This window comes from Oncorhynchus mykiss, chromosome 17, assembly GCF_057628025.1.
Source record: "Oncorhynchus mykiss isolate SJ-2025 chromosome 17, ASM5762802v1, whole genome shotgun sequence".
NCBI lineage: Eukaryota > Metazoa > Chordata > Actinopteri > Salmoniformes > Salmonidae > Oncorhynchus > Oncorhynchus mykiss.
In genome coordinates this window covers 42,128,693-42,151,636 of record NC_143038.1, presented here as the reverse complement: position 1 = coordinate 42,151,636, position 22,944 = coordinate 42,128,693, and the positions used below count along the sequence as shown (strand labels likewise).

Genomic DNA, 22,944 nt, shown 5'->3' with positions numbered 1-22,944 from the left:
CCTAATATAATGTTTACATACCCTACATTATTAATCTCATATGTATATGTATATACTGTACTCTATATCATCTACTGCATCTTTATGTAATATATGTATCACTAGCCACTTTAACTATGCCACTTTGTTTACATACTCATCTCATATGTATAAACTGCACTCAATACCATCTACTGTATCTTGCCTATGCCGCTCTGTACCATCACTCATTCATATATCTTCATGTACATATTCTTTATCCCCTTACACTTGTGTCTATAAAGTAGTAGTTTTGGAATTGTTGGCTAGATTACTTGTTGGTTATTACTGCATTGTCAGAACTAGAAGCACAAGCATTTCGCTACACTCGCATTAACATCTGCTAACCATGTGTATGTGACAAATAACATTTGATTTGATTTGATTTGTTTTTATCATAAATCCTCAATAAAGTTCCAACCGGAGAATTCCTTTGTGTCTAGAGGAGCAACGGAATGCAGGTCGATATCATGTGGAATGCGTGTGACCAGGAAATGGCTCTCTGCCAGTAACCTGACTCATTCATACCAAGATGGCGTAGCAGTGAATACATGTTTGTTTGTTTGTCCTCTCGTGTACTTTTGTATTTTTCGTATTTTTTGTATAGATATTTCAATTTATTTTCAATCTCTTTTCGATTTTTAATTTGATTATACCTTCCAGTAACCTGCCTCACCCAATGTGAAATTTAATCGCTATTATTTTAAATTTTAGAACACATTCAAGAACCTCCAGAAGCTAACCATCTAATTAGCTACAAGCTATTTAGTCATTGTTAGCCACTGCTAGCGGCTTTTACCTTCTGCACAGATACCAGCCCTGTTTTTAGCCTGGATAACACTCGCTAGTCTACCAGTATCAGACTGTCTCTCCACATCAACGCCGGATTCCTGCCGTAATAGCTTGCAGCTAGCTAGCTCACAGCTTGCAGCTAGCTAGCTCACAGCTAGCTTGCACTCACCGTGGTACCCAGTACCGAAGCAATCCCTGAGGCCCACCTTCCGGCCTACTCAGCTGTTCACCCGAACCCCACTCATACACGGCTAGAGCCCAATACTCCACCGGATCCTTGCTGTAAACTCTGGACCTTGGCACCGGATCACTGCTGCTACCGATTGGATATAGTGGCTAATGCCACTGCCACGAAGCTAGCACCAGTTAGCCGTGAGCCAGGCACATCTCCCGGCTAGCAAACTAAATTCCACAATACCTCTTTCGCCATCTGGCTTGGATTTTCTGTTGACACGGTGCCCCACCGCACCACCACGACTGGTTTGCCGACGAATACTCCATCCGCTGTGCCTTCATCCGGCCTCCGTCGGAGCAGACGCTCCTACTAGCCCAGGGCAACTAACTTTAAACGCAGTGTCGCTAGCGTAGTGGTGGCTTCCCTGTTCCATCTACTGTTGCCCCCTGGACACTATGATCACTTGGCTACATAACTGATGCCTACTGGACTGTCCATTAATCACGGTACTCCATTCTGTTTATTTATTTTTTATCTGTCGGCCCCAGCCGCGAACTCAGGCTCTGTGTGTAGTTAATCCGACCCTCTCTGCCTAGTCATCGCCATTTTACCTGCTGTTGTTGTGTTAGCTGATTAGCTGTTGTTGTCTCACCTGTTGTTTTAGCTAGCTCTCCCAATCAACACCTGCGATTACTTTATGCCTCTGTATGTCTTTCTCAAATGTCATTATGCCTTGTATACTGTTGTTCAGGTTAGTTATCATTGTTTTAGTTTACAATGGAGCCCCTAGTTCCACTCTTCATGCCTCTGATACCTCCTTTGTCCCACCTCCCACACATGCGGTGACCTCACCCATTACAACCAGCATGTCCAGAGATACAACCTCTCTTATCATCACCCAGTGCCTGGGCTTCCCTCCGCTGTACCCACAACCCACCATACCCCTGTCTGCGCATGACGCCCTGAATATATTCTACCACGCCCAGAAATCTGCTCCTTTTATTCTTTGTCCCCAACGCTCTAGGCGACCAGTTTTGATAGCCTTTAGCCGCACCCTCATCCTACTCCTCCTCTGTTCCGCGGGTGATGTGGATGTAAACCCAGGCCCTGCATGTCCCCAGGCACCCTCATTTGTTGACTTCTGTGATCGAAAAAGCCTTGGTTTCATGCATGTCAACATCAGAAGCCTCCTCCCTCAGTTTGTTTTACTCACTGCTTAAGCACACTCTGCCAACCCTGATGTCCTTGCTGTGTCTGAATCCTGGCTTAGGAAGGCCACCAAAGATTCTGAGATTTCCATACTCAACTATAACATTTTCCGTCAAGATAGAACTGCCAAAGGGGAAGGAGTTGCAGTCTACTGCAGAGATAGCCTGCAAAGTAATGTCATACTTTCCAGGTCCATACCCAAACAGTTCGAACTTCTAATTTTAAAAATGAATCTCTCCAGAAATAAGTCTCTCACTGTTGCCGCCTGCTACCGACCCCCCTCAGCTACCAGCTGTGCCCTGGACACCATTTGTGAATTGATCGCCCCCCATCTAGCTTCAGAGTTTGTTCTGTTAGGTGACCTAAACTCGGATATGCTTAACAAACTCTGTCCAACAACCCCGAGAGTCCAACAATCTAAGCTAGATGCCCTCATTCTCACACAAATCATCAAGGAACCCACCAGGTACAACCCTAAATCTGTAAACAAGGGCAACCTCATAGACATTATCCTGACCAACTGGCCCTCCAAATACACCTCCGCTGTCTTCAATCAGGATCTCAGCGATCACTGCCTCATTGCCTGTATCCGCTACGGGTCCGCAGTCAAACGACCACCCCTAATCACTGTCAAACGCTCCCTAAAACACTTCTGCGAGCAGGCCTTTCTAATCGACCTGGCCCGGGTATCCTGGAAGGATATTGACCTCATCCCATCAGTTGAGGATGCCTGGTCATTCTTTAAAAGTAAATTCCTCACCATCTTAGATAAGCATGCTCCGTTCATAAAATGCAGAACAGATATAGCCCCTGGTTCACTCCAGACCTGACTGCCCTCGACCTGCACAAAAACATCCTGTGGCGGACGGCAATAGCATCAAATAGTCCCCGCGACATGCAACTGTTCAGGGAAGTCAGGAACCAATACACACAGTCAGTCAGGAAAGCAAAGGCCAGCTTTTTCAAGCAGAAATGTGCATCCTGTAGCTCTATCTCCAAACAGTTCTGAGACACTGTAAAGTCCATAGAGAACAAGAGCACCTCCTCCCAGCTGCCCACTGCACTGAGGCTAGGTAACACGGTCACCACCGATAAATCCATGATAATCGAAAACTTCAACAAGCATTTCTCAACGGCTGGCCATGCCTTCCTCCTGGCTACTCCAACATCGGCCAACAGCTCCGCCCGCCCCCCGCAGCTACTCGCCCAAGCCTCCCCAGTTTCTTTTTTACCCAAATCCAGATAGCAGATGTTCTGAAAGAGCTGCAAAACCTAGACCCGTACAAATCAGCTGGGCTTGACAATCTGGACCCTCTATTTCTGAAACTATCCGCCGCCATTGTCGCAACCCCTATTACCAGCCTGTTCAACCTCTCTTTCATATTGTCTGAGATCCCCAAGGCCCGACTAGCATCACCACCCTGGATGGTTCCGACCTAGAATATGTGGACATCTATAAGTACCTAGGTGTCTGGCTAGACTGTAAACTCTCCTTCCAGACTCATATCAAACATCTCCAATCCAAAATCAAATCTAGAATCAACTTTCTATTTCGCAACAAAGCCTCCTTCACTCACGCCGCCAAACTTACCCTAGTAAAACTGACTATCCTACCGATCCTCAACTTCGGCGATGTCCTCTACAAAATAGCTTCCAATACTCTACTCAGCAAACTGGATGCAGTTTATCACAGTGCCATCTGTTTTGTTACTAAAGCACCTTATACCACCCACCACTGCGACCTGTGTGCTTTAGTCGGCTGGCCCTCGCTACATATTCATCGCCAGACCCACTGGCTCCAGGTCATCTACAAGTCCATGTTAGGTAAAGCTCCGCCTTATCTCAGTTCACTGGTCACGATGGCAACACCCACCCGTAGCACGCGCTCCAGCAGGTGTATCTCACTGATCATCCCTAAAGCCAACACCTCATTTGGCCGCCTTTCCTTCCAGTTCTCTGCTGCCTGTGACTGAAACAAATTGCAAAAATCGTTGCAGTTGGAGACTTTAGTCTCCCTCACCAACTTTAAACATCTGCTATCTGAGCAGCCAACCGATCACTGCAGCTGTACATAGTCCATCGGTAAATAGCCACCCAATTTACCTACCTCATCCCCATACTGTTTTTATTTTTTACTTTTCTGCTCTTTTGCACACCAGTATCTCTTACCTGTACATTTATCACTCCAGTGTTAATCTGCTAAATTGTAATTATTTGCCTACCTCCTCATGCCTTTTGCACACAATGTACATACTATAGACTATTTTTTTTATTTTTTCTTTTTTTTCTACTGTGTTATTGTTTATTGTTTACTCCATGCGTAACTCTGTGTTGTTGTCTGTTCACACTGCTATGCTTTATCTTGGCCAGGTCGCAGTTGTAAATGAGAACTTGTTCTCAATTAGCCTACCTGTTTACATAAAGGTGAAATAAAAAAATAAAAAGTTCAACTCTTATTCAGTCCCACAACACAGTAGAAGCCTCATTCAAGTTTCTAAAGGCGGTTGATATCTATTGGAAGCCCTAGGAAGTGCAACTTCATTCATATCCCACTGTGAATTCAATAGGGCCTGGGTTGAAAATCGAACAACCTCAGATTTCTCACTTCCTGTTTGGATTTCTTCTCATGTTTTTGCCTGCCATATGACTTCTGTTATACTCACATACATCATTCAAACTGCTTTAGAACCTTCAGATTGTTTTCTATCCAATACTAATAATAATATGCATATATTAGCAACTGAGACTGAGGAGCAGGCCGTTTACTCTGGGCACCTCTGGGCACCTTTCATCCAAGCTAAATACTGCCCCTGCAGCCTTAAGAAGTTAAACCCATGATGCAATAATTTAGTCAAAGTTATTTCATGATCCACTAAATCAAATGCTGCATTAAAATCTAAAAATAGTACACCCACAAACCTGCCATTATCCATAGCATTGAGCCACTGGTCAGTTATGTCAACCAATACAGTGGTAGTGGGATGGTTTTTGCGATAAGCATGCTGATTGGCTGTAATCAGATCATTTTCCCATGTACTCCCATATTTGTCTACTCACAATACCCTCCAATATCTTACTGAGTGAAGGGAGTAGATTAATTGGTCGACTATTGGAAGGCGTAATGGATTCTTTGCTGTCTTTCGGGATTGGACACAGTTTAGCATTCTTCCATACATTTGCAAATGTCCCCTTTTCTGGTGACCAATTAAATATGTATTTCAGTGGAGCTGAAATCTCGGGAGCAGCATAGCGAAGTACATTTTTTTCCATAAGTTCATAACCTGTAGATTTACCATTGGGTAATGACTTACATAGGTTTAATACCTCTTCTACTGACACCATTTGTAGATTAAAAGGTCATGTTTTTTTGCTCATAATATGATCATGAAAGAAGGGGTGTTTACATTATCGCTCAGTAAATACATTTCTCTTTGGAAAACAATCTGCCAAATGATTGGCAACATCAGCTGGTTTTGTTATTGTTCTCCTGTCAACCTCCACACTAAATGGGCATGTTGAAATAGATGTACCAAGTAAGCCCTTAGCTGTGTACCATACCTTTTTAGAATCATTTTTACAATCAATAAAAGCATTTTTATAAAATAGCGTATTTTTCTCACGATTTAATTTAACTGCATATTTACGTAGTGTTCTATAATTCTGTTCATCAATTTCTAGTTTAGATTTGACAAAATGTCTTTGACAAAATGCCTCACCCAGTTCATCATCAATCCATGGAGATGGACAAGCCCCAACTGTACTCAAATCAATAAAACATTCTGTGGCGTGATTTAAATCATCATAAATCATCTCCCAGGTAGAGAGAACATGATAGACAGACTGGAGAACACACTGTACAAACAGCTGACGTGTTGATTTATGGAACATGCTCCTCTCTTCACATGTTATGAAATAACATCTGTATCAGTAAAAATGACTTCCCCTCTCTCTTTAATGCACCACAGCTCTATAAGCATTCTATAGAGATTTTGTCAGTAGAAGTTTTGTCTACGTTGCTGCTGTGGTTTTGTATGTGTTTGGTCAAACTTTTTTCTTGTGTTTGAACCCAGTGACTGTGGTGTGCATGAAACTAGCACTGCGGTGCTGGACGCGGTTCAGTATACGGTCATTGAAATTACTGACTGTGTGAGAGAGAGAGAGAGAGAGAGAGAGAGAGAGAGAGAGAGAGAGAGAGAGAGACAGAGAGAGAGACAGAGAGAGAGAGACAGAGAGACAGACAGACAGACAGAGAGAGAGAGAGAGAGAGAGAGAGAGGTGAACGGTACAGAGTGTACTAGTATGGGCAGCAATAATGTGATCTGAGACTCATTCCAATAAAAGCAGGATATAATTAAGGAGGGGAGGGGTAGAATGAGAGAATGAGGACAAGAGAGAGAGCTAAGGGAGAACGAGACTGTGTCTGCTCATATGTGCGTGTTTGCATATTTGTTTCCCCCCTGTTCCTCCCCACTGAGGCCTCTGGGTGGCGCCTCTGACTTTAACCATCACCCTACAGTCCCACACACAGTATATAACCATCAGAAATTACCATTTGCCAATTAATGCAAACTAACAGTGTGGTATACTCAGTCTCAGCATTCATTTACAATAGGATGGCAGTCTTCTCTTAACATTGTCTGTTGACTCATTACATTTGCCCTCCCATGGGGACACTATGAAGTGGCATTGGGGACACATAAATGACTTTGGTGTTTGAACCCTAAGGAGGGATGTGGGAGGCTCAAGTTTGTGTGGGAGGGAGGGAGAAGGGGGCTTTTCAATAGAGAAAGGAGAAGAGGAGGGGGGCTGAGAGAAAGAGCAAGAGTACACAGTGGCAGAATACCTGACCACTGTGACTGACCCAAAATTAAGGAAATGTTTGACTATGTACAGTCTCAGTGAGCATAGCCTTGCTATTGAGAAAGGGCGCCGAAGGCAGACCTGGCTCTCAAGAGAAGACAGGCTATGTGCACACTGCCCACAAAATTAGGTGGAAACTGAGCTACACTTCCTAACCTCCTGCCAAATGTGTGACCATATTAGAGACACATATTTCTCTCAGATTACACAGATCCACAAAGATTTCGAAAACAAATCCAATTTTGATTAACTCCAATATCAATTGGGTTAAGTACCACAGTGTGCAATCACAGCAGCAAGATTTGTGATCTGTTGCCACAAGAAAAGGGCAACCAGTGAAGAACAAAGACCGTTGTAAATACAACCGATATTTACGTTTATTTATTTTCCCTTTTGTACTTTAACTATTTGCACATCATTACAACACTGTATATAGACATAATATGACATTTGAAATGTTTTTATTCCTTTGGAACTTTTGTGAGTGCAATGTTGACTGTTCATTTTTATTGTTCATTTCACTTTTGTTTATTATCCATTTCACTTGCTTTGGCAATGTAAACATATGTTTCCAATGCCAATAAAGCCCTTAAATTGGAATTGAAATAGAAAGAAAGACAGGGAGGGAGGCATGGTGTTTGTTTTAATTTGTAAAATATGAAATATGAAGAGGAGGAAGGGAAATCAAAGGGAAAACATAGGATAGAAAGTTTGTTATGTGACCGACCAGACTAATGGGCCCGCCCCTGGCTTTCTAGTTCCCTCCCTGCTCCCCCCCCCCCCCCCCCTTTGCTGAGAGAACAGGCTGTTGGTTCACTCCACAGTATCACTAGCTGTGTGTGAGAGGCCCAGAGAGCTAAGGAGAGGGGGGTGTTTAGATCAGTTACAACTCCCAATGAGAATCACCCAGACAGTGGAGAGGGTGACTGAGGACTGTGTGTGAGAGTGGGAAGTAGTCTGGAGCTCAAGAGAAGAGAGAAAGAGAAGACAAAAGGGAAAAAAGCTGTTCAACTCCAAGACCTATACACAGAGAGAAGCCAGTCAAGGACTTTATCAGAGTGGAACCAAGCAGAGGCTGAGACAGACGCACAGCACCTGGAGAAGGTTCACCCCGACTGAAAGTGACAGAGGTCCACTATTACAACAACCACAAGCCTGGAACGCCAGTCCTGCTCTGAGCTGCTCTTGTTTTTCTCTGGGAGGAAATTCCTCTGAGACGTCACTGCTAGCTAAGCTCAGCTGAACAACCACAGCAGAAGAGGACTCTGGTGTTGTTGTGGTTGTTGGACAAAATAGTGTGTGTGGAGCTAGAGAGAGGAACATGTTTGACTGTATGGAGGCTCTAGGGATGGCCCCTCGGCCGCTCTTCGACGTGTCCACTCAGGGGGCTTGTATGCTGGGCAAGGCCAACCCCTTCTTCCCTGGTCTGGACCCCTTTGCCTGGGGTGGGACAGCCAGTGTTCAGTGTAAGTGAAGTATTTGCTCTGTCTCCTCACTCGACTCATCAGACTGTAAAGGCTTGTGTGTGTGCTGTGTGTGTTTGGGCAGAGACACGGTTTTCACTCTCCTCATCAGGCCGTCGGTGTTATTGTGATCATGTGGAAAGAGTGACAATCTCAGTGTGCATGTGTGTCCTTATCAGAGTGCTGGTGTTATCATAGAGCTCTCTCCACAGGAAGAGACCGATTCCATTTGATTCTCAGTGCCCTTTCTCGTCCTCCAGTCTGTTTGTTTATGTGCTCAGTGTGTGGGACTGCATATTTATTCATCATCACATTTGTTTTCTTTTTGAATGACTTCAGATGACTGATTTAGCTTTCTCTCACAATATGGGCCCCCTGAACTTGTGAGGTGTTTAGAAGCTAACTACCAAAGTCAAAATGAACGGGGATCCTTAAAAGGGATCACAAGAGGCCCAACGATGAAAGCCTATGACCCATTTCAGTAGAGATCTGGGTAACTGATGCAATGTGAATAACTAGGCCTACTTAAAAACACAATTATCATCTAACTTAAAAGTTCATTTGAGGGCAAAACTGTTAATGAAGAATAACTAGAGCATGAGTAAGTAGGACAATACAGCTTTACAGTAACAACTGAGGCCTTGGGGTATAACAGGGCCATGTCTCTCTCTCTCTCTCTTTTCCTAGAGGCTTTGCCACTTTGCTAACACACATCATGCCTGTATGAGTGAAAAGGAGTGAAAACAATGGGTGTGAGAAAATAAGTTGTTATTGTTATGCAGCCCATCTACCCTCACCACTGTATTTCATATGATAATAGCCTACTCTGGCACTGGCAACATGGTGTTTCTGGCATGCTCATTTGAATATGAAAGATGGAGGGGGGGGGGGGGGGGGGGGCTTGCCATTGCGCTATAAGAACGTGTTCAGGCAGGGAAGACACAGGAAACTATTACAGATGTTATATTTATCTATTTCATCCAGATGGCCTACACGCGTTTACGCAAGGCTGTGCCCCTTAGCGCCTTTTGTGTCGGTTTAATAATTGCGACCCAGGCGAATTCTACTTCATGACAGTAGGCCTACACCGTGTGCTGGTTAGTTTAAGTTCTTCAAGGTGAAATGCCTATATATCTTCATTAATCGTGAAGACACCAGGGTTTCAGGCGCTGTCAGCCCCACGGTGTTCCCGTAATGAAGACGAATGAGCTGTCAGGACGAGCGAGACCACAGCCGGTCTCAACTCGCTAAATACAATCGCCAACTTCTGAGGGGACAGGAGGACAACAAAATACTGCTACAGTTGTATTGGATATCGAAACTATGAGCCGTTCTTTATTAACAGTCTAGGTCCTATAATGTCCTGTCCAAAATGTCCTTATTATTACGTTTCTGTTGCGCAAATGTACATCGTGGCCACCACAACACTTTTTGATTGAAGATAATGAGATTTATTTTTTCCACGAACACTTTAAGTGAATTAAGTTCCGTTTATAAACTACTTTTCTCTGGTCGTACGATTGGTTGCCTTCACAAAATAATATCTGTTGTTAGGCAGTTTGAGAAAGAGACAAAGATAATGAGAAAACAGAATAGGTCTAAAGACCACAGAAATGTCCTTTGATAGGCGTGGATGGCCCCGGGCGGGGGAGAGAGAAAAGAGGGATCTAGAGTGTTGAGTGTTCATCTTTAGACCGGTGTTCTGTTTCCATCCTCTGTTCCCAATAACCTCAGTAAACATCGAGAGACAATAACTCGCGAAGAGGCGTAATTCACCCACTCTATTCACACTGGTTAGCCCTCATTGTTGCCAACAGACGGATGAGCTAGCAATGGCTCGCCCTTACATTGCCAAACATGGAAAGGTCGGACTAAAATCTAATTTAGAAAGTAGGATAGCATAATAACCAGTAAGAACTCATTCACATTCTCAAAGAAGTGGGTCTTTGTGAGTGTGTTCAACCTGGACTCAGGAGTAGACGTAACATAGTAAAAGAAAATCACTGGACATTCCAATTAGTATATGTTATGTTCCTTATGGTAGCCTATATATTAACTTGTGGATGTCCCTCATCCATTTCGTATGATATTTTATTAATTGCAATTTGTTTTGACTAATGTTAGCTAGGTGGCTAACATTTATTACGCTAGGGGTTAAGCTTAGGAGTCAGACTAAAGGGTTAGGGGAAGAGTTAGCTAAAAAGTAGCTTAAAAAGTAGGCTGATGACATTGGAACACGCAACTTTTGGGTTGCTAGACGTTCGCATTATACCACGCACCCTACTTTCCTTTTTGCCTTAAAGATGCTCCGACATTTCCTGGTTGCTAAAATTTGAGTAGTTCGCCTAATTGTACCATCTAAACCGCTGTGAAATATATTTTCCATAAACAAAAATATTGTATTTTCAGCTGTTTGAAGCTGGTGTACGAAACCAAAAGTTAAAGATGCAAAAAGGAAACTTGAGAATGGGAAGTATAGAAATAGTGCACATAGAACATATTTACTGCTTCTTAGACTTGCTTTCAATGAGAATGACAGATCTATGACATATATTTCTGTGAATTTGGTTGTGTTGACCAAAAATTTACGTATTACAGCTTTAAGTAAACTTCTGTCTTACAGTATATGTGTGTCGGTCTCACTGAATCATGCATACAGTATCCCTCGGATCTTGTGTCTTGTCAGAATACGTCAACGTTTTTTTTTTGCCTTTAATGAAGGCCTTTAATTATTCAATTATAATTACAAAAGGCTCAATTAAGAGATTAGACTGCCTGCAGGGGACGGGGCAGCAAGAAGAGGAGGGATGAAAGGGGGATGAATGGGGGTTTGATTAGGGATTAAGATTTACCCCCTACAATTCCATCCCTTCTTCTGTATTCAGGGGGTTTCGTCCTTTCATCAGAAAATAGGCCAGCATGTCTTCTCTGGGAGTGATAACACTAATCCCTTGTCTCTCTCTGCTTCTCTCCTCTCTGCCCTTGATGTCTTATTCACTACCACCTTGAAGGTCACATGGCCACATTGTACGTGTCATGACTATGTTAGGAAGCTCAGGTGAAATAGGATTAAATGTTAGTTTGTCTTAAAGGCTGTGCCTTTGTAACAGTATAGCTTCCGTCCCTCTCCTCACCCCAACCTGGGCTCGAACCAGGGACCCTCTGCACACATCAGCAACAGTCACCCACAAAGCATCGTTACCCATCGCTCCAAAAAAGCCGCTGCCCTTGCAGAGCAAGGGGAACCACTACTTCAAGGTCTCAGAGCGAGTGACATCACCGATCGAAACGCTGTTAGCACGCACCACCGCTAACTAGCTAGCCATTTCACATCGGTCACACCTTCAGGATTAAACAATATGGTTACAGATTAACTGTAAAGTCAGAATATTTCTCTAAGAAAATTTGGAGAGGCAGGATGAAATCTACATTGCAGCATGTAGAGTAAAACATTAGCATAAATGTACTTTTTTCATGGTCAAATAAAAATGGCAAATACTTTGACGCTCACAGGTATATGTTTTTAGTTTCCATAGTAACACATGCATGCACAAAGGCAACAGGTTGTACAGTAAGAATTTACACAAACATACTTGGGCCAGTTTGATTAAATCTGTCTAAAACAAGGATAGGGAGACAGAGTGAAATACTATATGTGAGGTAGATGGTAGTTGAGAGGGTTTAGAGGGAGAGTGAGAGAGAATACATCCCATAGACGGTGTGTGTATTTGTGTCTGTGGTGTGTGTGCTTTTGTGTGTCTGTCTCAATGCTGAGACGGCTGTCCCTGTTTGTGCCTGCACAGATTTCACAGGCCCCTGATGGAATTCAGGAATAGCATTTTATAGCTTGTCTTCAGTGGGCAAGGGAGCACAGTAAATAATATTGGTTGTCCATGGTGCGTACACTCCTATGCGTCCTGCACAGTGTCCTGGGACACCTCTGGACTGGCTTTGTCATAGTGCCATTGGGCCAGGGCCAGTGGGAGAAGGACCCAGTCAACCCTACCTTTTGTATTAGTCTGTAATTGTTTTCCAAAGTCAGAGAACCACTCATTTACATGATATAAAGATTTTCTACATTATACAGTACCGGTCAAAAGCTTGGACACACCTACTCATTCAAGGGTTTGTCTTTATTTTTTACTATTTTCTACATTGTAGAATAATAGTGAAGACATCAAACCTATGAAATAACACATATGGAATCATGTAGTAAGCAACAAAGTGTTCAACAAATCCAAATATATTTTATTTTTGAGATTCTTCACAGCAGCCTCCCTTTGCCTTGACAGCCTTGCACACTCTTGACTGGTACACTATATTTTGTACAATGTTGGACTGTCGTCAGGCACCTCTCTATGGTTTCTCCCAGATAGACATAGAATGGTTGTAAATGGCGTGACGTGACACACACACCTGTGTGTGTTAGTGTATGGTCTGTCTGTCTGTCTGTCTCTGGGAGTGTGTATGTATCGAAGTTTGGGATCCAACCCCAGAGGAAGTGGGGATCCTGTCTTCCTGTGGCAGAGCAATGCTGAGCAGAACACCAGTAAGTAGCTAGTCAACTGATTGTTACTCTTCAGACAAAAATAACCTGTGCCAAGCTTTAGCTACTGTGTATGTTTGAGTTGCTGTTTGAGTTATTAACTGAGGCCTATTCAGATGTGCTAAGCTGGCCGACCACACAAAAGGGGTTGATTTTGAGTGACTGATTAGTTGATTGATATATTGATGACTGATATGTTGATTTACTGGTTGAGAATCCTGTTCTTAAATTGCTAACGCAAAGTAGTTGAAATACCTTGTTGGACTTGTAGCTAGGTTGTTTAGATACTCAACCTCACTCAGTCAGATGAGTGCTTTAGTAATTGTGGTGACTGAACCACTTGTATTGCACTGGGATTAGTGGTTCTTGACAGTAATGACAAATTGTTTCCCAATTTCAGTGTAACTCAAACAATCTTAAAAGTAATGGGATTAGCTTGGTAGAGTTATTGAAAAACAGTTACTGTAGTATGAGGAGCAGCCAGCCTCACCTGTTGTAATGAATATTCTTTACCATATAGTCTTGTTCTAGCTTGTCTTCCCCTCTTCATTGTGTCATAACAGTCTTTCCCATCCATGGCCACAACACATTGACTTCAATGGTTGGATGTTTGGAAACAATTGAAACGTGTGTGTGTGTGTGTGTGTGTGTGTGTGTGTATATGTCTATGTGTGTTTTTGTCTCAGTGTTGTTGTTCATCAAGGTGGGATTAGGAAGGCATGGCTGTTTGAAGCATAGTGTTGGTCATCTGACAAGAAAGTGTTGTGCGGAAAGTAGGGGTAGTTGGTGAGTAGGGGAGATGAGGGGAGGCCAAATGTTGACTCCGTTTCATAAAAAAAAAGGGGTGAAATAAAAAGGTAGCTTTATGAGGTGTTGTAAAGAAGAAAGGCTGCTTTGTATGCAATGTGAGGTGAATGTGAGGGGCAATCCTGATTTAACAACCGTCCCTAAAAAAGACCCCCCCCCCCCCCCCCCCCCCCCCCCAGTTGTATTGGACATATGCAGAAGCCAGTACAGATGTAGGATCTTAATTTGAGCCAATCTGCTACAGTAGGAAAATAACCCTGCAGCAACAGGAAATATGAAGTATTATGTGGATTTTAATTAATGGATATTAATAATTTAGTCTGAAATTTCAAGTCTGACATTTCAAAATGGAAATTAAAAACTTCAGAAGCCTTTTTAAACCTCAAATACACTACAAGTTGTACATTTCCTAAAAGTTCCCTGCAACAGGGTGATCAAATTAAGATCCTACATCTGTAGGTGAACTTGCAGCATTACTCTCCACATTATCTGTGTGTATGTGTGTGTGTTTGCCGTATAGTCCATGGCTGTGTGTCGTTCTAGTAAGGGTGTGATAATTACTCTCGGATTGTGTGTGTGCATGCATGAGCTGGTGTGTGCTCATGTGTTTGTGCGTGTGACCCCCTCTTGCCTGTGCGTTTGGTGTTGCTGTTTTTATGGAGCCATCTCCTGGACGGTAGACTGGTTTTATCACAGGCTTTCCTTTCAAAGAAACTGCCAATGACAGGAAGGGCTCCTCCTCCCAACAGAGCAGGAAGGCAGAGGGGGGAGAGAGGGAGGGAGGGATATGGGACAGGCCAGGGAGGGGGAAGGGAGGTGAGGGAGGATTGGGGGTGTAGGTATTGAACTTAAGACAGCTGACGAAAGGAAGTGCCATTGCTCCACATTTTAGACTGAAATCCCTTCGACCCCCCCCCTCCCCGCATTAACACATCCACGCACTCAGCATATCCTCTCCTGGGGTTCAGGCCTATTTGGAGCTCCTGAGTGGCGCAGCGGTCTAAAGCACTGCATCTCAGTGCAAGAGGCATCACAGTCCCTGGTTCAAATCCAAGCTGTATCACATCTGGCTGTGATTGGGAGTCCCATAGGATGGTGCACAATTGGCTCAGCGTTGTCGGGGTTAGGCCTGGGTAGGCCATCATTGTGAATAAGAATTTGTTCTTAAATGATTTGCCTGGTTAAAAAATGTAAATCCTTATTGGTTATCTGTAAACATAGGCCTATCTGTTATAGAGAATTAGTCTGTTCAACACCAGTGTACAGATACAACCCGAACTAAATCAGTTCACACATTTGCCCACATCATGCTCAAAGAGTCAGTGGTCATGGTGGAGCATATGGGTTTGAAGACACACAAGGGGATTGTTTTCCTGTTTGTTGGTATATACAGGATGGGATGAGTTGACGTAGTCTCCATTTTCTCCCTCACATCAGGCTTAAGGTGGTGTTCTTGTGTGTTGTTCCCACATACTGTATGTGTTGTTCCCCTATTTCACACTGAAAGTCACACTGAAAGTCACACTGAAAACCGACACACACATTCCAACATGTTCATAAGCTGAAACCAGGCTACACTCACACACATTCACACGCACACACATTCCACAGCAGACTCCAGAACATTTTGTGAGGCGAGAAGTTATGTAAAAGGAAATTTGCAAACCAAATGAGTCTTTGGAGACCTGATTGCGCCATACTGTAGATTGGAGCACGTCCAATTTAAAACTGAACGCCTACAGTCATATACCGAGATTCCATTATGTTGGCACAACTGAAGTTTGTGCAGAAACTCATCTCTATAAAATGCCATCTCAAAATCAATCATTAGAACTAGAAAAAGCCATGTGACCTGACCAGGAAAAAATGCTATTACGTTATTGCCAGGTATCACTAGGACATGGAGTTTTTCCTTGTCAGATACCTGGGTCAGGAACACTACTTATGGGTCCTAAGTGGCGCAGCGGTCTAAGGCGTCACTACAAAGACTGGTTCGATCCCGGGCTGTATCGCAACCGGCTGTGATCGGGAGTCCCATAGGGCGCCGCACAATTGGCCCAGCGTCGTCCAGGTAGGCCGTCATTGTAAAACAAGAATTTGTTCTTAACTGTCTTGCCTAGTAAATAAAATATAACTTTTTAAAATATACAAGGGAAGATAAACGTAGACAAAATCACAGGATACTCCCATAGTAACATCCCATGGAGAAGGTCTGTCAAGCCCACCAGGCTGGCTGAAGCCCACCCCTGAGACATCTGAACTGCCCCTTAGGCAATGTGCCCCACTCTGTCGCCCACAGCGAATGAAAGGAGCCCTTCATCACAGCACACATTCAACACGCTACACTGTGTGCGTGTGGGTGTGTGCCTGATATGAAAATGCATTTCTCACCGCTAGGATCCATGTGACATATATGACAAATGGGTGAAAAGTTTGCATAAGGTCTTGACTAAAGCTTCTTCACGGTCCGGCTGTTGTAGCAAGCAAACTGTACTAACGTAGGCTACAGCCTACACGGACAAAAACAACAACATTGTGTAACTGACAAGCTTGTATCTACATTGAGGTTCATTCAGACATCTAATAAGTCTCAAAAGTCAAGAAAACTCTGTAATTAGGTGAAAAATGTATGTCAGCCTCAAGCCCCAGCTGTAATAGCTAGCATAGGTAGAGGGAGTTAAGACAGACAGACCTAGGATGCATGGTTGAAAGACAGACAGAGAGAAAGAGGGGGATAGATGGGGGAGTGTGTGAAGGCCAACCGATGGTAGAAAGTGGTGCATGTATAAGTGACAATGAGGGACTATGAAGACTCACTCCCTCCCCTGCATAAAGAAGCCATGCAATGACAGAGGGGATTAGGAGTAAAATTATACGGAATTGTGATGGCTCTGCTGTACCTGCCCCTCCCCACCCATACCCATCATCACCCCTCCTCATAGGCTAGGCTGACACACGGCACTCAGGATGGGGATTGTCATGCTAATTGAGTCCCAGGCTTCTGGGGGCTGATAAGGAAGGCCTCAGGTTTCACAGGAGCTTTTGTTTTCTAAACAGTGATGTGTCGAGCTGAGATACACTGAATGAGAAGCAGAGAGAGAGAAAGAGGGAGCAAGAGAGTGAAAAAGCAAGAGAGAGAGAAAGACAATTAGACCCAACCAAATCATGAGAAAACAAAGAGATAATTACTTGACACATTAGAAGGAATTAACAAAAAAACAGAGAAAACCAGAATGCTATTTAGCCCTAAACAGAGAGTAAACAGTGTCAGAATACCTAACCACTGTGACTGACCCGAACTAAAAGAATACTTTGCCTATGTTCAGACTCAGTGAGCATTTCCTTGTTATTGAGAATGGCCGCCGTAGGCAGACCTGGCTCTCAAGAGAAGATAGGTTATGTGCACACAAAATGAAGTGGAAACTGAGCTGCACTTCCTAACCTCCTTCCAAATGTATGACCATATTAGAGATACATATTTCCCTCAGATTACACAGATCCACAAATAATTCTAAAACAAATCAAATTTTGATTAACTCCCATGTCTATTGGGTGAAATACCGTAGTGTGCCATCACATCAGCAAGATTTGTGACCTGTTGCCACAAGAAAAGGGCAACCAGTGAAGAACAAACACCATTGTAAATACAACCCATATTTATGTGTATTTATTTTCCCTTTTGTACTTTAACTATTTGCACATTGTTAAAACACTGTATATATACATAATATGACATTTGAAATGTCTTTATTATTTTGGAACTTCTGTGACTGCAATGTTCACTGTAATTTTTTTTTATTGTTTATTGTTTATTTCACTTTTGTTTATTATCTACTTCACTTGCTTTGGCAATGTTAACTTATGTTTCCCATGCCAATAAAGCCCTTGAATTGAATTGAAAGAGGGGGAGTGCGAGAGAGAGCAAGAGAGAGATGTGTAGAGCTGAGGAGACACACTGAAGGAGAAGCAGAGAGAAAGAAAGAGGGAGCGAGAGAGAATGAAAGGAAGAGGGAGAGAAAAAAGGTGAACGCAATAGAGCGAGAGATAGAGAGAGAGAGAGCAAACTGCAGCTAACTAAAGCACCAGGGTAGACACAGACCCACTTTTGCACAAAGTGAAAAGGTGGAAGAAGGAAGGTAGAGCGATAAACAAGGATGGAGAGAGGGAGGTGGGAGAGAGAGAGGGATAAAGTGAGATGGAAGGAGTTGTGAGGGGTGGAGCTGGTCTAAATGCTTGTCTAGGGGTAGTCCTATGGATGCTGATTGATGTAGTGACACGCTGTGAGGTAAGCCCTGGGCGAAGAAAGAGACAGAAGGAGAGAGAGAGGGGCGTTTTTTCAGGCTGAGGCTCAGAGGCTGGGCTCAGTTCAGGATGATGACAGATCCAGGCCCCCTCTCTCTCGGTCTCTTCCAGCCAGGTGGAGCTGGGATTGTCCCAATCTATTTCTCTGTGTTCTCCTGTTTTCCCTCACTCCTTCTATGCCCTTTCCCTTTTCTCTGTCTCCCTCTCTCCCTTTATCTTGTGTCCTGTTGTCTTCTCCCCCTTTTCTGTCTCTCCCTCTCTCCACCTCTCCCCCCTCGCGTCAGACATTGTCAGTCACTACCTCTCCCCTGGCGCCACATGCAGCTCCTCCTTTTCAATAGGAGCTTTTTTTCTGGGCCTTTCTTTCATTGTAGTGTTACTACATAAACAGAAAACAGCACTCCGGTTACAGTGTCCCTCACTCAGCACCAACCCACTCCCACCTCCACTACCTGTCTCTACTGACAGCATGGGTGTCCCAAAAGGTACTCTATTTCCCTATATAGTGCTCTAATTTCCTATGGGCCCTGGTAAAAAGTAGTCATTTTGGACATATCCTGGGACTGGATCTCTGTCTGTCTCAGGCCATGGTAGAAGGATTTGGGGCCCAGGATTATATTTTGGAATGCTCAGACATATTCACTTGAATGTCTACATGCGATCACAGTTAAGCAACCTCAGTCTTCTGTAACACTGATCAGAGACGTTATAGTGAACGAGGGCCCAGAGTTATTCCTGGTGGGGATTGCAGGTCACGAAAAAGTTCTGACTCTAATCACCAGCCGTAAAAGCATTAGTGGCTGTGGTTCCTGTGACCATAGGAGCAACAGTTGAAGTAGTGGTAGCATCCCAATGTAGGCTATTGGTTGTAGTAAGATGTTGGGCTACCGATGGTGGTAGTGGTTTTGGTAGTGGTTTTAGGCTATTGGTCTAGTAGTAGTTAACTAATGTTAATGGTAGACTCGTAGCTTATTAGTAGCTAGTACCAATGGTATTATTAGTGGTGGTAGTAGACTGTTAGGCTATTGGTAGCTGGTACTAACGGTAGTGGTGGTAGTAGACTGTTAGGCTATTGGTAGCTAGTACTAATAGTATTTGTATTTGTATTTATTATGGATCCACATTGGCTACTGCCAAGACAGCAGCTACTCTTCCTGGGGTCCAGCAAAATTAGGGCAGTTCTAAAATGTTAAAAACCATACAATACATTCACAACAGATTTCACAACACATCAAGTGTGTGCCTTCAGGCCCCTCCTCTACTACCACATATCTACAACACAAAATCCATGTGTACGTGTGTGTATAGTGTGTATGTTATCATGTGTGTGTATGCATGTGTCTGTGCCTATGTTTGTGTTGCTTCACAGTCCCCGCTGTTCCATAAGGTGTATTTCTATCAGTTTTCTAATCAGATTTTACAGCTTACATGAGTTACTTGATGTGGAATATAGTTCTGCGTAGTTATGGCTCTATGTAGTACTGTGTGCCTCCCACAGTCTGTCCTGTTCTGAGCCAATTGCAATCTTCCTAAGTCCCTCTTTGTGGCACCTGATCACACGCCTGAACAGTAGTCCAGGTGCGACAAAACTAGGGACTGTAGGACCTGCCTGGTTGATAGTGCTGTTAAGAAAGCAGAGCAGCGCGTTATGATGGACAGACTTCTCCCCAGCGACTGTCGTATCAATATGTTTTGGCCATGACAGTTTACGATCCAGGGTTACTCCAAGCAGTTTAGTCACCTCAACTTGCTCAATTTCCACATTATTTATTACAAGATTTAGCTGAGGTTTAGGGTTTAGTGAATGATTTATCACCAAATTCAATGCTTTCAGTTTTTGTAACATGTAGGAAAGACTTATTCCTTGCCAACCATTCTGAAACTAACTGCAGCTTTTTTGTTAAGTGTTGCAGTGCTTGTTGAATGTCCTTCCTGATAACCGTACTGAAAGTCTGTTGTCAATTTGTTTATTGTAAAATAGCATTGTCAAGCACAATTTTTCCCAGAAGATTACTAAGGGTTGGTAACAGGCTGATTGGTCGGCTATTTGAGCCAGTAAAGGGGGCTTTACTATTCTTAGGTAGCGGAATGACGTTTTGATAAATTGATAGCATCTCATCTCATATGTACAGTATATGTATATACATATGTATATGTATATACTGTATTCTATACCATCTACTGCATCTTGCCTATGCCGCATGGCCATCGCTTATTCATATATTTATATGTACATATTCTTATTCATCCCTTTATATTTGTGTATAAGGTAGTTGTGAATTTGTTAGATTACTTGTTAGATATTACTGCACTGTCGGTACTAGAAGCATAAGCATTTCGCTACACTCGCATTAACATCTGCTAACCATGTCTATGTGACCAATACAATTTGTTTTGATTTGATATGTCAAATAGGAGTGGCAATATCGTTCGCTGTTATCCTGGTAGTGGTGGAAGTAGACTGTTAGGCTATTGGTAGCTAGTACTAATGTTAGTGATGGTAGTAGACTGTTAGGCTATTGGTAGCTAGTACTAATGTTAGTGATGGTAGTAGACTGTTAGGCTATTGGTAGCTAGTACTAATGTTAGTGATGGTAGTAGACTGTTACGCTGTTGATAGCTGGTACTAAAATGTTCAGCTAAAATGGTGCCGGAGTAGAAGGCAGACGTTTTACGAGCCCCCAAATGATTGTGTTTTGTTTTGTTTATCTGCGTTCTTTGTAAGTTATTTTTTTACTATTTTTGTACATAATGTTGCTGCTACCATCTCTTATGACCGAAAATAACTTCTAGACAACAGGACTGCGATTACTCACCACGGACTAGCAGAATCATTTTTCTTCTTTCACGACTCTGAAGAGCCCGAGGCGGAGGATACACGGCTCCCTCGGGAACAGGCCCCGATCCCAGTGATCTACGTGAAGAGGAGGCGGAGAAAGAGAGGCCGGAGGGCGGGCTGCCTTCTGAGTAGTAGGAGGCGATCGAATAAACGACCACACCCCTCAATTCTGCTCGCGAACTTGCAATCTTGGACAATAAAATGGACGAGTTATTGGGAAGATGAAACTACCAACAAGACATTCAAAACTGTAACATCTTGTGCTTCACGGAGTCGTGGCTGAACGACGACAATATTAACATACAGCTGGCTGGTTATACGTTATACCGGCAGCATAGAACAGCGGCGTCTGACAAGACAAGGGACGGCTGTCTGTATATTTTTGTAATCAACAGCTGGTGCGCGATATCTAAGGAAGTCTCGAGTCATTGCTCGCCTGAGGTAGAGTTTCTCATGATAAGCTGCTGACCACATTACCTACTGAGAGAGTTTACATACCACCACAGTCAGAGGCTGTTTTACTGAATTCCTATCAACATGTTAAATGTGCAACCAGAGGGAAAAGTCCTCTGGACCACCTATACTCCACACACAGAGATGTATAGAAATCTATCCCTTGCCCTCCATTTGGCAAATCTGACCATAATTCTATCCTCCTGATTCCTGCTTACAAACAAAAATTATAGCAGGAAGCACCAGTGTTAGATCAATAAAAATGGTGAAGCAGATGCTAAGCTACAGGACTGTAGCCCAGAAGCTTACAAGAAATCCCACTATGCCCTCCAACGAACCATCAAACAGGCAAAGCGTCAATACAGGACTAAGATTGAACCGTACCACACCGGCTCTGACGCTCGTCGGATGTGGCAGGGCTTGAAAACCATTACAGACTACAAAGGGTAGCACAGCCGAGAGCTGCCCAGTGACACGAGCATACCGGACGAGCGAAACTACTTCTATGCTCGCTTCGAGGCAAATAACACTGAAACATGCACGAGAGCACCAGCTGTACCGGAAGACTGTGTGATCACGCTCTCCGCAGCCGATGTGAGTAAGACCTTTAGACAAGTCAACATTCACAAGGCCGCTGGGCCAGACGGATTACCAGGACATGTACTCCGAGCATGCACTGAACAACTGGCAAGTGTCTTCACTGACATTTTCAACATCTGCCTGTCTGAGTCTGTAATACCAACATGTTTCAAGCAGACCACCATAGTCCCTGTGCCCAAGAACACTAAGGGAACCTGCCGAAATGACTACCGACCCGTAGCACTCACGTCTGTAGCCATGAAGTGCTTTGAAAGGTTGGTCATGACTCACATCAACACCATCATCCCAGAAACCCTAGACCCACTCCAATTTGCATACCGCCCCAACAGATCCACAGATGATGCAATTTCTATTGCATTCCACACTGCCCTTTCCCACCTGGACAGAAGGAACGCATGTGAGAATGCTATTTATTGACTACAGCGCAGCATTCAACACCATAATGCCCTCAAAGCTCATCAATAAGCTAAGGACCCTGGTACTAAACACCTCCCTCTGCTACTGGATCCTGGACTTCCTGACGGGCTGCCCCCAGGTGGTAAGGGTAGGTAACAACACATCCGACACGCTGATCCTCAACAAAGGGGCCCCTCAGGGGTGCGTGCTCATTCCCCTCCTGTACTCTCTGTTCACTCATGACTGCATGGCCAGGCACGACTCCAACACCATCATTAAATTTGCCGATGACACAACAGTGGTAGGCGTGATCACCGACAACAACGAGGCAGCCTATAGGGAGGAGGTCAGAGACCTGGCCGTGTGATGCCAGGACAACAACCTCTCCCTCAATGTGATCAAGACAAAGGAGATGATTGTGGACTACATGAAAAAGAGGACCAAGCACGCCCCATTCTCATCGACGGGGCTGCAGTGGAGCAGG

General features: G+C 43.7%; 1 protein-coding gene across 4 annotated transcripts in view; it reads left to right on the top strand.

The window, feature by feature from the left end:
• Nucleotides 1-22,944, top strand: part of LOC110494234 (retinoic acid receptor gamma-A) — a 67,215-nt gene that overhangs the window by 33,692 nt on the left and 10,579 nt on the right. Inside the window, exon 1 of one of the 4 annotated variants that reach the window (XM_021569143.3) lies at nt 7,739-8,520. The exons of the other annotated variants lie outside the window; for them this stretch is intronic. Within the exon in view, the coding sequence (XP_021424818.1) occupies nt 8,376-8,520 (145 nt within the window). The 5' untranslated portion in view covers nt 7,739-8,375. Of the gene's footprint in view, nt 1-7,738; nt 8,521-22,944 lie in introns of those variants that run through there. 4 annotated transcript variants of the gene reach the window in all.